The sequence below is a fragment of the Mastigoproctus giganteus genome, chromosome 13, assembly GCF_048544385.1.
Source record: "Mastigoproctus giganteus isolate SK-2022 chromosome 13, ASM4854438v1, whole genome shotgun sequence".
In the NCBI taxonomy this organism is placed as follows: domain Eukaryota; kingdom Metazoa; phylum Arthropoda; class Arachnida; order Uropygi; family Thelyphonidae; genus Mastigoproctus; species Mastigoproctus giganteus.
The window spans coordinates 136,005,669-136,026,452 of NC_143587.1; the positions used below are offsets into that span (position 1 = coordinate 136,005,669).

General features: G+C 37.0%; 1 protein-coding gene across 1 annotated transcript in view; it reads left to right on the plus strand.

The window, feature by feature from the left end:
- Positions 1 to 18,129, plus strand: part of LOC150076462 (protein disulfide-isomerase-like) — a 249,734-nt gene extending 231,605 nt beyond the window's left edge. Inside the window, exon 10 of the mRNA XM_090387796.1 lies at positions 17,961 to 18,129. Within this exon, the coding sequence (XP_090243922.1) occupies positions 17,961 to 18,008 (48 nt within the window). The 3' untranslated portion in view covers positions 18,009 to 18,129. The remainder of the gene's footprint in view (positions 1 to 17,960) is intronic.
- Positions 18,130 to 20,784: the final 2,655 nt, after the last annotated feature.

Here is a 20,784-nt window from a genome sequence, read left to right on the forward strand (position 1 = left end):
TTAGTAAACTGTGCTATGGCTGTATTTTAATTTAAAATATTTATTTTGCCAGTGAACTTTTCTAGTGCAGTATGGACTTTTAAAAAAAAACTGCTTTTTCTGGATTTTTTTTTTTTTTAATTAAGCTTATTAAAATGTATTAAATTCAAGTTCTCTCTCTCTCCCCCCCCCCCTCATTATCTACTTATGTGCCAATAAATCCAAACAACATCTACAGTGCCTATCAGAAGTTTACAGTCCATGATAAGGTTATGGTGGACTTGTTTATATTTCAGTGCTACATCTTGAAACAAAATGATATACTGTCTGTCCTCATCATACATAAGAGATGCATTCCAGAACTTCTTAAGTCAATTTTTACGTAACTCGGGAATGACTAATAAAATATTGCTACTATATCCCTGATATGCCAAAATTACAAAAACCACAATGTCTTCAGAAGAATGAAGAAAAATTATTGTATACCATAATAATTAAAAACTTTTATCTTGGGACAGCAGTGAAATAACCGGAGTGGCACATGAAAAAGAAAACATAAAAGGGAAAAAAAAAAAAAAAAACTTGTGTTACTGTACTGCAAAAACTGATATGTATTTCATATGCCATGTAGGCTTTATAAAGGCTACTAAATGAATCAAAACCAAAGTGTACATATTTAAGAAAATTGGTATAAACCACACAATGAATCAGTCTATACACTTCAGGTGATGAATTGAAGGTAACTTAAAATGAATCTGAATCATTAATAAGATGCATTTGCCTCGTTCATCCATAAGCTTGTTACATCCATGTCCTCCAGGACCAGCTGCAATTTCTGGGCTAAGTTTACAATTTTTTTGGTAACAGAAGACACCAGCTCATCTTTGTTGATGCCTTCATTGTTTAAGCTCAATGTTTTAGAATTTTTTCCCAACTCCTCTCGTGTGTGGGTGCCTCCGTAGCCGGGTGGGCAGAAGCGGCAATGCATAGCACACACTTCTTGATTAGACCAGGGTTCGAGCCCGTAACTACCAAATACGAAGGATGCGGAAAAGTCAGGGAATGACCACCGCATATCCTCGGTGCAATATGGCCTTAGTTGCTAATGCTCCTTAAAAAAAAAAAAAAAAAAACCAAAACCAAACAAGTTGTTGTCACATCATTCCAGGCTTTGGAAATGTTGCGCACTACAAGGATGTTAAACACCTTCCAAAATTTCCACAGATCCATCTTCCCTTGCTCAGTTGCATTTACAGCCTCAGAAAATGTCTGTATGTAATAAGCTTTGAATGCCCAGATAACTCCTTGATCCATTGGTTGAATCAAAGCCATTGTATTTGGAGGGAAGTATACCACCTTGACATCGTAGTGCATGTCATCTAGATATTTAGGATGACTGGGAGCTTGTCAGGGAGTATTATTATCTAAAAGGCACTGACATTTGTAAGCAATATTTTTCAACTTCAGGGACAATTATTTAGAAACCATTCTTCGAACATGGTTATTGTCACCCAGGCCTTTGAGTTAGCCCTGATGCATACAGGAAGTGATTTCTTGTCGGTGCCCTTAAAAGCCACTGCCTCTACCACTGTCGGTGTAGTACCACAGAGTTGATACGTTGCTCTGGGGTTGCTGTTTCCCATGTGTAGTACTTTACATTTGTCAATGTTAAACTTCATTTGCCACCTCTCAGCCCATCTGCTCAACCTTTCCAGATCCTGTTGCAGCAGCATAGTGTCAGTAGTGTCCTTGACAACCCTGCCAACCTTCGTATCGTCTGCAAACTTGGACATTAAGCTTGATATACCTTCATCAATATCATTTATAAATACAGAAAACAATAATGGACCCAACACTGAGCCCTGAGGGACTCCACTAATAACATTAGTCCACGATGAGCAGTGTCCATTGATTACCACTCTCTGTCTTCTCCCCCTCAACCACCTCTTTATCCATAGCAGCAATTTGCCTCCAATGTCACACTGCTCCAATTTGTGTAGCAGTCTTCCATGTGCAACAGTATCAAAAGCCTTTCTAAGATCCAAGTATATAATATCAAAGTTATTCCCTGCATCCAGTTCTTTTGTGACTGCATCATAGTATCCAATCAAATTGGTCAGGCAAGACTTCCCCTTAACAAAGCCATGCTGTGTCCGAGCTATAACTGAAGTCTTGTCTAAACGATCCTGCAGTGCTTCTTTAACCAGTGCCTCCATTAATTTTCCTGGAACAGAAGTTAAGCTCACAGGTCTATAATTACTTGTGTCAGCCTTTGATCCTTCTTTGTGAATTGGGGTCACATTTGCACATTTCCAGTCTATGGGTACCTCCCCTGAGTCCAAAGAAGCTCTCATAATTATGGCTAAGGGTTTTCTTACTTCCTTTGCTGCCTCCTTTAATATAACTGGATAGATCCCATCCACCCCGGGTGCCTTTCTTGTGTTTATCTTCAACAGTTTCTCCTCCACTTTACTCCCAGTTATTTCAAGATTCTGTAGCTTACTGCTAGAGTTGAATACACCTCTGGCATTCCCCTCGCTGAATAACTCCTCGTGTGTGAATGTCGATGCAAAATATTCATTTAGTTTGTTAGCTACCTGAGCAGGATCATCAACCTGAGCAGAGAATGAAAGGGACTTGGGGGTAGTTGTGCAGGCAGATATGAAGTTCTCTGAGCAGTGCAGACGGGCTGCAAGAGTAGCTCATGGAGTATTGTCAATGATATACAGGAATTTTTCCAGCAGGGATAAGGAGGTGATTATTCCCTTGTATAAGGCAATGGTCAGGCCACACCTAGAGACTGTATACAGGTCTGGAGGCCTCATTTCAAGAAGGATGTAGAGCTGCTGGAACGAGTACAGAGAAGGGCAACAAGATTAGTGAATGGAACAAAGGGGTGCTCTTACGAAGAAAGGCTTAAGTTTTGCAAATTACAGTGTCCGGAAACTAGGCACCAGCGAGGTGATCTGATAGAGGTGTATAAAGTCTTGAATGGTTTGAGCATGCTCAATGCTGATGGGATTCTTCCTCTAGCTCAGAATAATCACCTGAGAGGGCATAAATTCAAATTGAGGATAGACAGATGTAGGATAGATGTGCGGAAATTTGCCTTTAGCCAGCGGGTGGTTGGTTGGTGGAACAGACTTCCGTCCCTTGTAGTGGAGGTTGATAGCCTAAATAAGTTTAAGGCTCAGCTGGACAGGTATTTTGAACGAACAGAGGGGTGAAGTGGGGTTTTTTTTTTTTTTGACTGATGCTGCATAAGCTTGCTTTCTTGCATCAAATGCCTCTACTAATGCTAAGCCCTCATGTTTTCTAAGTGATAAACCACTAATGGTTTAGGTTTAACCTGCTATATTACCCCGACCCACTAAGAATGTTACTCTATCTTTGGCAGCTTTAAACCCAGACAAACTTTTTTTTTTTTCAATAGAAATATGTCCTACTAGGCTTTTTTTTTTCTTTTTTTTTTTTCAAGAAAGGCTAGTCTCATCCGCATTAAATATTTGTTGTGGCAAATAACCACCACGTTATAATCTCATACAATTTGTCCTTGAGCATTTCGGCAGCCTCAGCAACTGTGCTTGCTGCTTCACCACTTACAGTAACATTATGATATCCACTTCTCTTACAGAACCCATCAAACCAACCATGACTCACAACAAAGGTGGTTTCAGTATCATCACTCTTTTTCTTAAGATCCTCAAAAATGACACAAGCTTTTGCTTTCATAAGATGGAGGCTTAAGGGAGTGTGTTTTTGGATCTGGTCTTCCCTCCACACAATAAGTACCTTTTCATTCTCACTTATTAGTCCTGTTCTAGCCTTGCTATTACAGTTTACTTCATTGGTGCCAATCCCTTCACTGCTTCACATATTCATCTTTGTCCTTTATTATTGTATTCTGTTCACACTGACAAATCTAAATTCTGTGTGATACTTGTTAATGTTTGACCATTTTCATACATTCTTATTATTTTAATTTTCTGATCCAGTCAGTCACTTTCCTTTTCTTGGTAGATTTACCATTACTGCTGTCACTTATTCTCTTATGTTGCCATGATGCAGTCAAAATGAAATTTTCTGTAAAGAACTTCACAGGGTTAAGTTACAATTTATGCAGTCACACCTTATAACATGCAAATGAAGCATGCACTACGCGATGATTGTTTGACGCGAAGTTGTTGAAAATGATAGGACAACATGAATTTCAACTTAACAATACCCTGATATGTGTTGCAAATATTACATGCAAAATGCTTCCACTTCGCTCTCAAACAAAACTGAATTGACTGCAATTAGCATTAGTAGAGGCATACGAGGCAAGAAAGCAAACTTATACAGCATCAGCAAAAAAAAAAAAAAAACCTCCATTTCACCCCTCCATTCGTTCCAAATGCCTGTCCAGCTCAGCCTAAAATTTATTTAGGCTATTAGCTTCCACAACAAAATATGGAAGCCTGTTCCACCAATCAACTGCTGGCTAAAGGAAAATCAACCTGCTAGCTAAAGGAAAATTTCCGCACATCTATTCTACAACTATCTTTCCTCAATTTGAAACTGTGCCCCCTCAGGTTCTTAGTCTGAGCAAGAGGAAGAATCCCTTCAGCTTTCAGCTTGCTGAACCCATTCAAGGCTTTATACACCTCAAACCAATCACCTCGCAGGTGCCTACTCTCTAGGTGCTGCAATTTGCAGAACTTGAGCCTCTTTTGGTAAGGATCCCCGCACCAATCTTGTTTCCCTTCTTTGTACTCGTTCTAGCAACTCTACATCCTTCCCAAAATGAGGACTCCAGACTTGTACGCAGTACTCAAGGTATGGCCTCGCCATTGCCCTGTATAATGGGATAGTAGTAGTGGCATGTGATGCAAGAAAGCATGTGTATGAGCTTATGCAGCATCAGCCAAAAAAAAAAAAAAAAAATCACACCATTCCCTCCAAATGGCTGTCCAGTTCCTCCTTAAATTTATTCAGCCTATCAACTTCTACGACAGATGGAAGTTTCTTCCAGCAATTAACCACCCGCTAGCTAAAGGCAAATTTCTGCACATCTATTCTACATCTGTCTTTTCTTAATTTGAATTTATGCTCCCTTAGGTTTGTAATCTGAACAAGTTGAAGGATCCCATCAGAATTCATCGTGCTCAACCCATTCAAGGGCTTATACACCTCAATCACATCACCGCACAGGTGCCTAGTCTCCAGCCACTGTAATTTGCAGAACTTAAGCCTCTCTTGGTAAGAGAATCCCTTCATTCCCCTCACCAATCTTGTTGCCCTTCTCTGTATACACTCAAACAAATCTACATCCTTCCTAAAATGAGTCCTACAGACCTGTACGCAGTACTCAAGGCGTGACCTGACCATTGCCTTATACAAAGGGACAATCACCTTCTTTTCCCTGCTAGCAAAATTCCTATATATCATTGACAAAACCCCATGATGCGCCCTGGTAGCCTGTCTGCATTGCTCAGAAAACTTCATATCTGACTGCACAATTATTCCCAGGTCTTTTTCATTTTCTACCACCTTAAGTGTATTACCACACAGTTGGTATGTTTCTCTGGGGATACTTCTACCCATATGCAGTAATTTGCATTTGTCAAGGTTAAACTTCAGTTGCCACTTCTTAGCCCATCTGCCTAAATTATCTAGATCCTGTTGCAGTAGCACACTGCCATTACTGTCATTAACAACCCTGCCAAACTTTTTATCATCTGCACACTTCGACACTAAGACTGATATACCTTCATCAATATCATTGATATATGTACAAAACAACAGAGGACCCAACACTGAACCCTGTGGGACTCCACTAATAACATTAGTCCACGAAGAGCAGCATCCATTAATTACTACCCTATGTCTTCTCCCACTCAACCATCATTTTATCCATTGTATCAACTTACCCTTAATACCATTCTGCTCCAATTTGTACAATAGTCTTCCATGCGCAACAGTGTCAAAAGCTTTCCTGAAATCCAAATATATGATATCAAAATTATTTTTTGTATCCAGTTCCTTTGTAACCACATCATAATATCCTATCAAATTTGTCAGACAAGACTTTCCCTTAACAAACCCATGCTGTATCTGAATTATTGCTGCAGTCTTGTCTAGATGATCCTGCAATGCATCTTTAACCAGTGACTCCATTATTTTACCCGGAACAGAAGTTAAACTAACTGGTCTGTAATTACTCGTGTCACCCTTCGATCCCCTTTGTGAATTGGGGATACATTTGCCCATCTCCAGTCTGTGGGGACCTCCCCTGAGTCCAAGGATGCTCTCATAATTATGGCTAAGGGTTTGGTTAGTTGCTTTGCCGCCTCCTTTAATATAACTGGATAGATCCCATCCACCCCAGGGGCCTTTCTTATGTTTAACTTCAACAATTTCTCCTCCACTTTGCTCTCAGTTATTATAAAATCATTAAGCACCTTGCTACAATTTGATAACCTTCTGCCATTTTCAAACCTTATTTGTGAATGTAGATGCAAAATACTCATTCAGTTTGTTTGCTATCTGAGCAGGATCATCAACAGTGGACCAATCAGATTCATCCCCTTTCGTTTAGAGTTTATATAAGTAGAGAAATCCTTCTGTTTTTCTTAGCATCTTTTGCCCAAGATTTCTCGTAATCTGCCTTCACCTGCCTTAACCTCCTTTGTGACCTGATTACAGACTAGCTTATATCTGCCATAGGCTTCTGAGTTGCTTGATAATTTATATGCATCCCAAGCATTTTTCTTCTCTGTCACGAGTCTCATTAGTTCATTTGATAACCATTTAGGCCTAAACCTCGAACAATATTTCTTAATAGGTATGAAACGTTTAGTAGCATCCACGATTAATTCCTTGAATTCTTCCCACTTAGAATTTACTGTTGGTAACATCGTCAGTTGATCCCACTGTACAGAATTTAAAAACTGTCTGAGACCACTGTACTCACCTTTACGGAAGCAAAAACCCTTTCCTTTACCCTTGATGGTAATTATATCTATAAGTAAATCCCATATCAGTACACTGTGATCACTGCCGCCTAGTGGTTCTTTTATCTGCAAATTCTTAATACACGAATGATCACTGCTTATAACCAGATCAAGAGTATTACCCTCTCTGCTGCAAAAAACAATCATCCGATAAATCCAAAAAAGGTTTTACTAGTGTGTGAGTGACCAACCCACAAGTTCCAGTCAATATCTGGGAAGTTAAAATCCCTCATTATAAGGCATTCTGATTTACTAGCCCACTCTATTTCTCTGTACAATTGTTCGTTGTACTCATTCGAGTCATTAGGCCTATAACACACTCCTACTCTTATTTTTGCTTTCGCAGTGCTTATGTCACATCAAACTGACTCAACAGTGCACTGTTCATCTATATCAACTGGATGCACTTCTTTTGATTTTATGTTTTTCTTAACAGCATAACACCTCCTCCCTTCCTATCCTGTCTATCCGTTCTGTACACATTGTACTCCCCAAATTCCAGTTCTGCATTCCTTATATCTGTGTGACACCACGTCTCTGCTATCCCAACAATATCCGCCTTTGATGTCTTGACCAGCACTTCAAGTTCATCAAATTTATTTATTATACTTCTAGCATTGGTATACATGCACCTATTCTTATTCTTAGTAACCCTAACACATCCCATATATCCACTTGTTTCACGATGACTGTCATCAGTCCCTGAAACCCCCAGCACCCTTCGCTCCAGGTCGCTACTTATTCTAATGGAAGTTGTGTAAGAATCACCTTCACCTCTGCCTGATGTTACTTTTAACCTTTTAGTCTGTGAATACCCTCAAGCCAACAGTTTTCCGACTCACTTAACACTGCCTCGATAGCATCAGCAAATATTCTTGCACCCTTTCTATTTAAGTGTATCCCATCCCTGTAGAAGCAGTCTCTCCTGTTAACAAGCACAGACCACGCTGAAAAAAATTCTACCCCTTGAGCCTTGCACAATCTTTCCAGGGCCAAATTGATTGACAAGGCTCTCATCATGTATTCCCTCCTATTGTGTCTGGGCAGAATTGCAGACACTTTCAAATTTAACCCTGACTCACGACTTTTTTGCAACATTGACCTGTACTTGTTAAGTAAATCTGTAAATCTTCTACTCTTGATGTCATTGGTGCCAACATGTACAACAATATCACCTTTTGCCCTTTAAAGATGATATATGCTTTTCAACGTCACCAACTTTTGCCCCTGGCATACATACCCTAATCCTGTTCCATATATCCTTTTTACACAATATATTCCCTGTCTCTCTGACAATAGTCACCAACAATAACTAGTTCCTTTGGGAACAGTGCATTCTGCCTTGGAGATTGCCGCTGTGTTGCCTGATGTCCAGGAGTGAGCTCTGGCGTTGAGTTGGGCAGCTGAGAGCTTGACGGACCCCTTATAATAATTTCTTCGAGGGAATCTACCCTACACCTCAATCTCTCATAGACGCCCAGTAGAATGCTGAGTTGATGCCTAATTTCTAGACACTCTCTGCACCAGGCATAATGAAATATGCGATATAAAAGTAGCAATAGAATGAAAAACACAGCCAAGTTGACATGAAAGCACTGATTTATGACTCAGAATAAAGCATGCATGCAACAGACTGCTATATAATATATATTTACTCCCACCACTTATTCACACCTCTTGTCTATAGGCAGTTTGAGAATTTATGGTGTGGGAAGCACGAATTAAGAGCTAGATGGGTTACCATTCAGCAATTGAGTAGTACTGAGAAGTCATACTAGTCAGCTGCTTTCTGTGTGTTCCATAGCCAGTGAGCAAATTAAGGTGTATTCCCGACACGGACAATAAGTAAGAATGCTACCTTTGTCACACGTGTAACCACCCTAACAAAATAACGGCAGTGGGGTTCATTTGTATCTCGGGCTGCATTCCAGTAGTAAGGTCTCTACACAAAAAATAATTTTATTTAAAAATTTCTTCGTCCCCTTTAATTTAACCCACTACCCCTCTGGTGGTCAAGCCCCACAGTTTGCACACCATATAGGCTATCAATAATTGGATGAATTGACAAGCCAGTTTTCAATTTGTGAATCTTAAAATCCCTCATCTCAGCTGTACATATCATGACAAAAACTGTCTTGTGGCTTTATGCTCCTCATATACTCCTAGACCAGTCTGAGTTAATTGTTTATCTGAGAAGGCCCAGTTATTTTTTTTCGGAGGATAGTATATATTTGTCATGACATGTACAGGTTAGAATGCGTTATATGGCATTCTAAATAGTTCATCTTCATGAAATACCACAGCTTTATCTGTACAGGCAGTTCCCACTTTACAAGTTCCCTGGTTTGATGGTTTTTTTTTTTTTTTTTTTTTTTTTTGAAATATTTAATCCTAGGGTCTCACATCTGGTGAATATGGGCTTGGCACACCCAGGGTCCTGAGCTGGATGTCATCATTCTTCTCTTCTCTTCCTTGATTCCCCATCCTCTCTCTCTCTCTCTCTCTCTCTCTCTCTCTCCCTCTGGCTATTTTTTTTGCCTGGTGCAGCAAAAGCCTCAGGCTTCCTTGCACGATTTGGCTAATAATGATAAAAATCAAAAATATGAATATTAATTTCAATAAATAAATGCTAAACATTCATAAATACAGCATTTCAAACCATGTACATAGCTATATAATACAGTACTACTGTGCATGTATTTGTTTGTTCAGGCAGAAATAAGGAGGGGTCCAACTCTTAAAGAATTTTGGAACGAATTCCATATTTTAGATGCAATCAAAATAATATAACGAGCATGGGACAGAATTACAGAGGACATGAAGTGTGTTTGGAATCAACTCTGTCATCACTTTATTGATAACTTTGAAGGATTTCAAGAACCAGCAGAGATCATGCAAAATGAAATAGAAGCGATCTTAAATGTTGCTAACCAATTGCATCTTGAAGTTTCTACAACTGGCTTCATTGATCTGCTTCAAATACACAATGGAGAGCTTGCAAGTGAAGACCTCATTGAAATGGCAAAATGTGAAGCTGAGGAAGAAGGTTTAACAGCTGGAACTCCTGTTCGTTCTTTCACTCTCAAGGGGCTTGACAAAGCTTTTCAACACAGAAAAAGCAATTGAGATTTTCGTGTTGCAAGATTCAGATTGAGCACACTAGAAAAGTTGCTACAGATTTAAAAAATGCTTATTATAATTATTAGTCATCATCTAGTGAGCATGGACTTGGGTGTGCAAGCCCATGCTCACCAGGTGTTGAGCCCCTGGAATTTATAAAAAAAAAAAAAAAAGAAAAGACTGTCTTCAAAGACTCTTGAATCATTTCCAAAGAAGACAACTCCTTGTGCTACCAACAATGAATGATGAATAAACGTTCTTTAACATCTATATGACAAATTGCTTGATTTTAACGGCTATGTTTTTATTTCTTTGGATAAATATATCATAGTTTAAGAATAAACAATTTGTTTTGTTCACCTTTACTTAACATTACTATGATCAAATTTCATTGTTGAGAACATGACCACTGTTTTTAATGTCACGTCTATGTGAAATAAATGCCCATTTTATGAGTTTTAGCTTTATGAGCATGCGCTAGGAACAAATTAACTTGTAAAGTCGGGAACTACCCATACTCCATATTTCAGAGATTTGAAAACATGCATGTTTTAATAGTGAACTACTGGTTACAGAGAATAGTTCATATGGTTATTGAATTTTCTTACTTTTATGGGTATAACGAGTAATCTTAGTTAAAGAAAAATGTCTTACCTTTAAATTTCTTTTTAACCTTGCCAAACCATGAATATATAGGAAGAGGGGAAGTTGTAGGATTTTCCCCTTCTCCTTTTAACCATTCTCTTAACATCAGTGCACAGTTCATACAAATATAGTACTGTTTGAGTCTGTTTGTTTAACTGAAATTAGTAAGGCCCGACGTAGCCCAGTGGTCAGGAGCGAGAGTGCATAGCATGAGTTCCTTGAGTTTACCGGGGTTCAAGCCTGTGACTACTAAATACGATAAATATTTGTATTGACGATTTATTGTAAACTCTACTGACTTGGTTGTCGTGCCGGAGTATAAACAGAAAATTTATTTATTATTTATTTATTTATTTATAATAAAAAGCTAATGCACAGAAAATTTAGTTAAAAAAAAAAAAAAAGTATTAACCCATATATTCAAATGTTTCTTTATTCATTTACTAAATTAAAAATTGAAAAAAAAAAAGTGGGAATTCCTCTCTCTCCAATTACAAAGAAACAGTTCTAAAGGCAAATTGTTACAAAATTGTAAAATAAATACTGATAATATTAATTAAATTATTAGTTTAAGCAATGTTTCACCTTTGTAAAATAATTTTGAGCATTCCAATTTATTAATATATTGTTTTTTCCATTCCTACCTCTCACCTTGTCCCTGGCCTTAATAATGATTGTAGCCCAACAATAAGACTACTGAAATTAAATTATGGATGCAATTTATTGATTGGTCTGATACTACATACAAATTCTTCGTGGGTGTGGTATCATGAAGTGTTTTCAAAATGTTTCTTTTCTGTTACGCCATTGCCCATTTTGCACTATCAATTTTTCAAATTGATTAAGATCAGGGCTGTTATCTATATAAATATGCTTGGGGAAAGGGGTGAGAGAGGGGAAGAGACAGTAAAATGATTAAACATTAACAGTTGATTGAAACTTAACACTTTTCTCACTGTGGTAAAAGACTGAGTCATCTGTTAAAAGCAGGAAGCAATTATTGACAGTAATTTCAATGCCAGGATATTTATGTATATCTGTGTATATGTAGAATCCTTCAGTAAAATGATTAAACATTAACAGTTGATTGAAACTTAACACTTTTCTCACTGTGGTAAAAGACTGAGTCATCTGTTAAAAGCAGGAAGCAATTATTGACAGTAATTTCAATGCCAGGATATTTATGTATATCTGTGTATATGTAGAATCCTTCACAAAATTATAGGCGACTGATACCACTGTCATAACATCTTTTGACTTGTGGGAAATTTCACTGTGGACACAAGACTCTGAGTTGAATTCGTCACTTTTTTTTTTTTTTTTTTTTTCCCCTTCCTTAAAACCTTCTGTCCATCAGAATGAAAAGTGCACTTCCATTACACTGTAGATTTACTTTGCATGCCCTTTAGACTTTTCATTCTGTTATTCAGAAATGGCTTTCTCAGATAATGGGTTATAAATCCCTATTAGAATATTAGTTTATAAATTGCCATTACTCTGGTATGCTCTTTCTGTATTGTAGACACTCTTGCACTTCCTTTTTCCTCTCAGAAGAGTCTGTTTCAGAAAGTATCTGTAAAATCTGAATTGCTTGCAGTGCAGACAGTTATTTCACCTAGAGAAAATGTTGCTCTAGGCAACAGTTTCACTTGGTTTGCATGGTCTTAATCACTTACAGGAGTGAGTTTCCCAAATGTGTGCACTCTGGGTAGTTTCCCATTATGGATGGTCAGCTATGGTGAGTGAATTTTACAAAATTTTGGAAATTTGTAAAAATGAATTTGTTTATTGGCTCTTGTTTTTGAATTATAGTTGGGGTCTCATATTAGCAAGTTTCTCTATATTATCAACTATGGCTCTCGGCAAAACGCATGGCAACACTACAGTTTCAGTACCACCACGCTCTTATCATGTGATTGGCAACTGTCGCTTCACTCTGCATCACATAATAAGTTGTCACCTCAAATGCGTCTTCAACTCTGTTACGGTAATCCTCGAATATGGTTAGGTACTGGGTGATCTGTTCTCTGCGATTTTCCTACTTTTTGTGCAGTATTTGTGCCTTTCCCATGATATGGAGGGCACCAACAAATTGTCAGACTGTTACTTCTGTATAGTGCCTCCTATTAGAAAAAGAATGACAGTGAAGAACAAGTGGACAGTGACATACCCAAATATACCATCTGCAGGTCGTCCCGTGCCTCACTGTGAAGTACTACCTATTCCTGAGCCACCCAACCATTTTTCTGTACATTCTGATGAAGACACTAATGGACATCAACTTGATATACACCAAGAAGTACAGCAGCCATCTACGTCAAGAGATTCACTATTTTGTCCAAACCTTTATCCTTCTGAACCACATAAGATCACAGAAAGTGAGCTTAATAACCACATCAGGAATCTCGAACTGCCAAAGAATAAGGTAGAGCTTTTGACCTCAAGGCTACAGCGGTGGAATTTTCTAGATCATTCTGTGAAAGTGACAACATTTTGTACTCAAAATAAAGACTATGATAAATTCTATCAAACAGAAGGTGAAATCATAAGGGTGTTGATGAATGGCAGCAATGAACATGAAGCATGTTCCCAAAGAATGGTGGCTATTTATGGATGCTTCTAATGTTAGCCTTAAAGCTGTGTTACTACACAATGGAAATATGCTTCCTTCAATACCTCTTGTTTGCGTATGTTTCTTTTTTGTGGACAGCACAAAAAAGAAACATGCACAAACATGGAACACATCCTCTTAGGTGTACACTATCAGAAGTGTGAGTGGCAGATAGGTGGTAATTAAAAGGTAATTGCTATTTTATTAGGACTACAAAAGGGTTACACTAAGTATTGTTCCTTTTTCTGAGTGGAATACAGCCACTCCCCGACTTGCGTAAGAGTTGCGTTCCACAGAACTGTGTAAGGTAGAATTTCCCTAGATGCTTATGCAGCACTCGCAAATTTGATTGAAGCAAAAAAGAAAATTTCGACGAACGTGTAAATTGAATTATTTATTCAATTTTTTTATCTCGTGCGCAGGAAAAATTACAAAAGTGTACAAAATTTCAAAATTATGAAATTTACAAAAAGAGAGAGGAGACTGGCATAACCATCAGCAAGTTTTACCTTGCTGACATTATGCTGTAGAGATTTAGAAGGGGTTTTTTCCAACACATCACAATTTCTCTGCAGCTGCAGAATCGGCACTGGTGACTTCACTGCATACTTTAATGTTTTGGAAACCAGTGCTATGCTTGAACCTATTAAACCACTCGTTGCTTGCCACAAACTTGGCTTGGTTTTCACCGTACTTATCCTTAATATCTTCATAAGTACTTCTTGCTTTTGCTTGAATGGCCATTGGACTCAGGGGCACTTGCTTCTGAATATGATTTTTCATCCATATTATTAATAGCTTTTCCATCTTCAATATAGCACCTGAATGCTGTTTTGTGATCACTGTGATCTTAAATGGATTGCTCCTTTAACATATTCTTTTATACGTGCACTGTCCCTTAAAAATTCACTGTTGAAGCAGCGAGACCTAATTCAGTGCAATAGATGACAAACTTTGTCCTGCTTCGTACTTAATTAATCATCTTCATTACTTAAGTAATCATCTTCATTTCTGAATATGATTACTTTTTAATTAATCATCATTTCTGGATAATTTTTTGTTTCCTATCACTGCTAGCACTTGTACTTTCCTTTGGTCTCTTTCCTTTCACCATTGTAATAAGTAAATAGGAATGAAGAGAGAAGATTCAGAAAATTTATTTGTTTTTTATATGATTTTTATATGATTGAAAATTTCAGTTAAGGGGAACTCGTTTGATTAGATTTCAGTGAAGGGAACCATAATACCATAACGTAAAAACCCACAATTCCAGTTATCAATATTATCGCAAATGCAATAAGATCAAGTTAACTACTGTACCTGTTTATAATAGATTGTGCTAACAGAAAAGCCCAATAAACCAGAAAGCGAAATTGTTTTATGGTAGTGACCTCCAGCAATGTATTTTAGAAAAATATCACAAAGGCATTCAAAATTGATTCTTATAACCAGAATGTATGATGATGAAAGTGTAGTGCAATTTCCATTATAAAAATGACCTTTTAGAGGGATAAATAGCTTAGTTATATAGTGAAAATTTCAACTTCTGAGGTCTTGGAATGAATAACAAAAAAAAAAAAAAAAAAAAAAAATGTTATTAGGTTCACATTACAATATTTTCACGATACCTCCATTTATTCCTACGGGATGCAAAATACATTTCCACGATTTTTTTAAGTTTGCACCAGCCGGCAAAAACTTAGGTAAAGTCATATTTCTGTGAGTAGAGTATTACGTAAGCCAGGGAGTGGCTGTAGTTGTGCCAAGGATATGCACTACGAGAAGAGGAGTTGGCCTCAACAAAAATCATTGTAACACCTGGAATGAAGAATGTAGCATTTGAACCTCTGGTAGATCTAAATAAAGTTTTGCTTCCACCATTCCACATCAAACTGGGTCTAACGAAAAATTTTGTCAAGGCTTTGGAAGTAATGGTCCTGCATTCACATACTTGAAAGAGAAATTCCCAAGACGTAGTACAAAGAAGATTAAGGCTGCCATTTTCATTAGTCCACAAAGCCTTTCAAAGACTAACAGTTTGAAGGTGACCTTAGTGATAGTGAGAAATCAGCTTAGAAAGCCTTTCGAAATGTTTCAGTTCTTAGCATTAGCCAAGGCACATGATGCAAGAAAGCAAGCTTATATAGCATCAGCTAAAAAAAAAAAATCTAATTTCACTCATCTGCTCGCTATTTCTCTAGGAAACATAGCCAGAAGATCTCATTAGTACTTACAAAAAACTGGAGTGCAACATGTCATTGAAGATGCATTTCTTGCACTCACTCTTGGATTTCTTCCTGCCAAACTGTGGTGCTGTCAGCAACAAACATGGTGAGTGCTTCCATCAAGACATCTCGGCGATGGAACAAAGTACAATAGCAAATGGAGTGCAGCAATGTTAGCCGATTATTGTTGGATGGTGAAAAGGGATGCTTCTGAAGCTGAATACAAACGAATTGCAAAAAAGGTCCCCTGTTTGATACAGGTATGTTTGTAGCTTCATCTTACTGCCATATAAATAAAAAAATAAATTGTATAAATATAAAAAACTACTTTTTTCGAAAACAAGAACCAATCTGGCAATATAAGCACTATTTCCGTGTTTAGCGCCCCAACATCTATAAAGTAAACTTATATCCATAACAAGGTATGACCCATAATTGTCGTTTAGTGTAATTTGTTCATCTAATTTCTCAGTTGATTCAATTTCATCACCTGGATATGATTTTCCAGAATTGGGAAACTATTGGCCAATCCAAAATTGGGCAATAGTTATAATCTCCTCTGATTTTAATCCTGCACTGGTGCTGATACCCCAAGGCAGCAAACACTGGCAGTACACCTGACAAGTGTACAAATTTCTTTTTAATTTCTAGAAAAGTTAGGGTTTTTTGGATTCTGCCTGGAAATTACCAGTACTGTTAAATATTTAAAAAATGCTGTGTTTTTTACACTTTTATTTTCAAAAAATTAATTCTGCTGAAAGTTTAAAAAAAAAAAAAAGCAAAATGTATGAATCTAATAGTCACATCTATTTTCCACTTCAGATGACCATTGAGCAAAATTTCAAGCACGTGTGCATATATTTCTGCATATTACATGTACACATATTTTTAAAAAATTAAATATGCCGTGTTATATGCATATTAGATACATTTATTTCAAATTTGTCAGGCTGTGAAGTGCACCAAATTTGAAAGTTACGCACATTGCTTCCCACAGAATGTGCGTCAAGAAGTGAATATTGCATTTTGTGATCCTATGTCTTTTATGCAAAAACATTGAGAAATCTATTTCTAAAACAACTTGCTTGAGAGTGTAGATGTTTATTTAATTAGTAAAAGCAAGTAATCTTGAACTATAAACAAATGTAATTTGAAACTTAGTGACATTGTCTGCACTCATCACTATTGATGCCACTGTTCACACAAGTAATTGTAGTGGTTCTGTGCCAAACAGGTGCATGTGTTTAATTACTCTCTGAAGGCTGTAAAAAATTGCTTCATGATCTCAGTAGAATAAGAGATTATTCTAAAAGTTCACCTATCTTTTACATTGTAGAGATTACAGTTTTTCACACATTTAACTACTGAAATTTGAATAAAGCCTGAAATTGACAAAAACAAAGAACATTTAACTGCACATGAGTAGACCAACGTGCATTGTATACTGAACAAATTTTGTGTTGCCTTGTCACAGCATTATCATCACATCAGCCATATCAAAGTTGATTATGTATATGCAAACGTGCTATCACATTTTCAAATTACAGAATGCTGAAAAATAATTGAAATTCGTTGCTTAAAGAGCTCTTTGCTTATACAAAGAGTCCAAATTATCTAAAGAACTTGACATAATGGAAACATTGTAATTTCTGGAATGGCCAGAAAATGCAAGGAAACAATTGTATGTGCATTTCAGTTGACTGGTTCAAGCCTGCATAGCTGCTAAATACAGTGATGTTATCAAATCTCTGACCCTCTATGTCCATTCCAGAATACAAAACAAAAAAGTTACTTTTTTTATTTTTATTTATTTATTTAAAACAAGAAATAATTGGTATCACATGAGGGAAAAAAAAACATGAACAATGTTATTAGTCCAAGGTTCAGTCTAATTTACTCCTTTAAGGAGATTTTATACATGGGCTCTGGAAAGTATATGCTCTTTTATGTATGAATTATTTTAATTTTTCTAGTATATACTGTCCTCTCTTGCCTGTTTCCAGCTAATAAGAGACTATTTTAATAGATGACAAAATACATCAGACAAGGACATCACACCTATTGGCTAGAGGATGTTATTTCTTCAAAAAAAAGCTGAATATTGAAATTTTTTTTTAATTATGGTTTTGTTTTTGACTATTTTATTTCAGTGATGGGCAGTTGAGGAAGAAATTAATATTTAAAGTCCTGTATGTACAAAGTTTTCATTTTTACAAAACTTAAATTTAATAAAGATGCTTTCTCCATAGAGCCCACACATGTTCAGGAAACTCACTCAGCAATGAGTTAATAGTTTGTGAATGTTTTTCATCAGTGATACTTTCTTGCATTTTAAATAGTATTATTGTATGATTTTATTTTGAGAAACCTTATTTCATTTTATAGGAGATTAATAAAAATGAAGAAATGGAATTAAAGAAGGATGAACTATGAGGTTGTAATGTTATCACTTAAAATTCTAGAAGACATTCCATTATTAGAGCTGATGATTATAAAAGAATCAGAACAGATTTCCTCATAGCAAACTCAACATGTATATAAACTAATATTTATATTTTTTATTAATTCTGATGACAGTTTAATTTCTATGTGAATAAAGTACAATTTTTGTTTCTTAAACTATTGCCTTCTGTACTGCTATGTTATAGTATGGAGTGGGGAATATATAATGCCTAAGCCACTTTATTAAGACCATGGATGTTTGGCCTGTATGCAACTATGCAAAAATATGCAAAGCCATCTAACCCAACTGGTATCTAAATCACTTCACAGTCAGTGGAAACACCGGATCTAGATATGATTGTCAATGCATATGCTACAGCAAAGCAGACAGATAAAATGGCTGCACTTGTCAAGTGCTTGAAGACTAGTGTCATTCAAGTCATTAACAACTGTAGAAATTCCAGAAAATCTGTGAATAGATGCAACTGCAGTAAAAAATGCAAAGTGACAGAGTGAGGTGTTATACATCTGGAGCAGGTGATTGAGTAATCATCAATAATAATCAAAATGGAAAGTTAACCTATACATTTAATGAGGGAACGTCAAAGGCATCAATATCCACACCATGCAAAGAATGCACTATGATAATAGGCCTTCGCATAGTCCATCTGTAGCCAAGTGGACAAGCACAAATGTAGTAGTGTGTGCATTTGAATTGGCTATGATTCAAGCTTGCATAACTACCAAGTATGGTTAATGATTGTATTTGTTATCAAAATGAAGAATTTATAATCAGTCTTGGACCAATCAGAAAATACTGTCTTGTCTCGTATCGCTGTGTCCAAGAGTGCAATAAATGGACACAGAAATGTAAACAAGTCGTGATCCTGGTTCAGTCTGTTCGGCAGTGACTGAAGATTGTACACATGGAGGAAATCATATGAGGCACCTAGAGATAATTGTACAGTCAGACATGAAGTTCTGTTGGTGATATAAGGAACTTTTCCAGCAGGGACAGATAAGTGATTATCGTATTATAAGGCAATGGTTAGGCCATATCTGGTATGCTGCATACAGGTTTTGAAACCTTGTTTTAGGAAGAACAGATCTGATGAAAACACTGAGTATAATGTTACATACTTGAAAACAGAGATGCAGATGTTACAAATTGCAATATCACATACATACATACATACAGCAAATATCTCAACAGTAGATTGGGTTGCTCAATACTACTCTCAACACAAATCTCCTTTGTTGTAAAGTTTCAATCAAGCCATCAATATACCAGTCACAATTTTGCTTATGTCTCCTAAATCACAGTCAGCCACAAAGACTAAAAGCCAGGAAACAAGAGACAAACACTCTCCATAATTGTGTAATGAGAAGGAAACAGGATGAACCAATCCTTGATGTACATGACAAGGAGGTTATAGACAACCATTCATTCTAAACTTAAGCAACATACGTAAACACTAAATCGAAATGACGTATACAACAGAATTGCCGAGGTTTGTCCATGGCTTCAATGATAAATGTAATCCTGTAAGCATTTCCAAGAAAAGAACCTAAGTTGACAGATAAACTTAACAATAAACTGTTAATGTATACAGGAAAGACCAGATCTCCCTCCCCCATAAACACATTGACTTGCAAACAAATTTGGAAGCAGTAGCAGTGCAAATCTCAACCCACTTTGAAACATGACTTACTAAATCCACCCCCCCCCCACCCAAATCTGTACTATAATATGCATATGAAGACCTTGAAGAGTTTGTGATTCAGCTATTACACCCTTTCTGTATAGTAGGAAATATAATTGGTATCAATTTACATCTACAAGCCATCATCCCTTGTGGGTATGGGACCATCAAATCAATTTTCCTTTTTTGTCTTGAGACAAAAAAGGAAAATTTATTAAGAAGCTACTGGATGTGCAGAGTCTCACTCCTCACCAGAGTTCAAACACATCCGTTTACTCACAAGAACAGTCTCGCATTGATATTTCCCTAGTTTTGAAAAAACTGGTAAATATTCTTGTAGCTGTTATCTGGTAAAAATTCGTGTAGCTGTTATCATTGCAAAATGTGTAGGGATCTGTGAAAATAACACTTAACTTTGCTCTGGGCTCACCGAGTTTGTGCAGCTGGATATTTTTGGTTGCTATCTCTATTTTTCATGGGGTTAGAGGTTGGAATGGAGGACTGACCTTGAAATAGTGAACACTCGTCCTGTTAATCGGTTGACCTACTTCAGAATCCAACATTCAAGCTAGTATCTGCTCAGCTGTGCTTCGGGGGCGCAGGATCAAATAACAGAAGCATAGAGTGGGATTGGAAAGATCTTTTGATGTACTGTTATTAGGGTGGGGTCCTTTAAACCCACTAGCTCCTGAATAAGCTACATAGCTACATATGTCTTACCCTTCATACTCTCAAAATATCATCCAAAAGAGCCCATCCTATGTAATGCCAGATCTGTTTGGGGAGGAAACCTTCCCGATTTTCCCTTTCCTGTAAGTATGGAATTTGCTCAGCATCATTTAAATTTATGAAAAATCTCATGTCTGTGTAAGGAGCAAAAATTCAGAGATATTCTTAAGAAAAGTTCCAGCACTAAAGCAAATAGGGTTGCCAATGAGATCCCTCCCAAAGTACACCCCTAGTAACTATATGATGTGAAGATTTTTATGGGTGATTAGGAGGAGCCTGGTCCTAATGACCGGAAACTCTGGTTTTTCATCCAGCAGATTGGCCACTAAATGCAT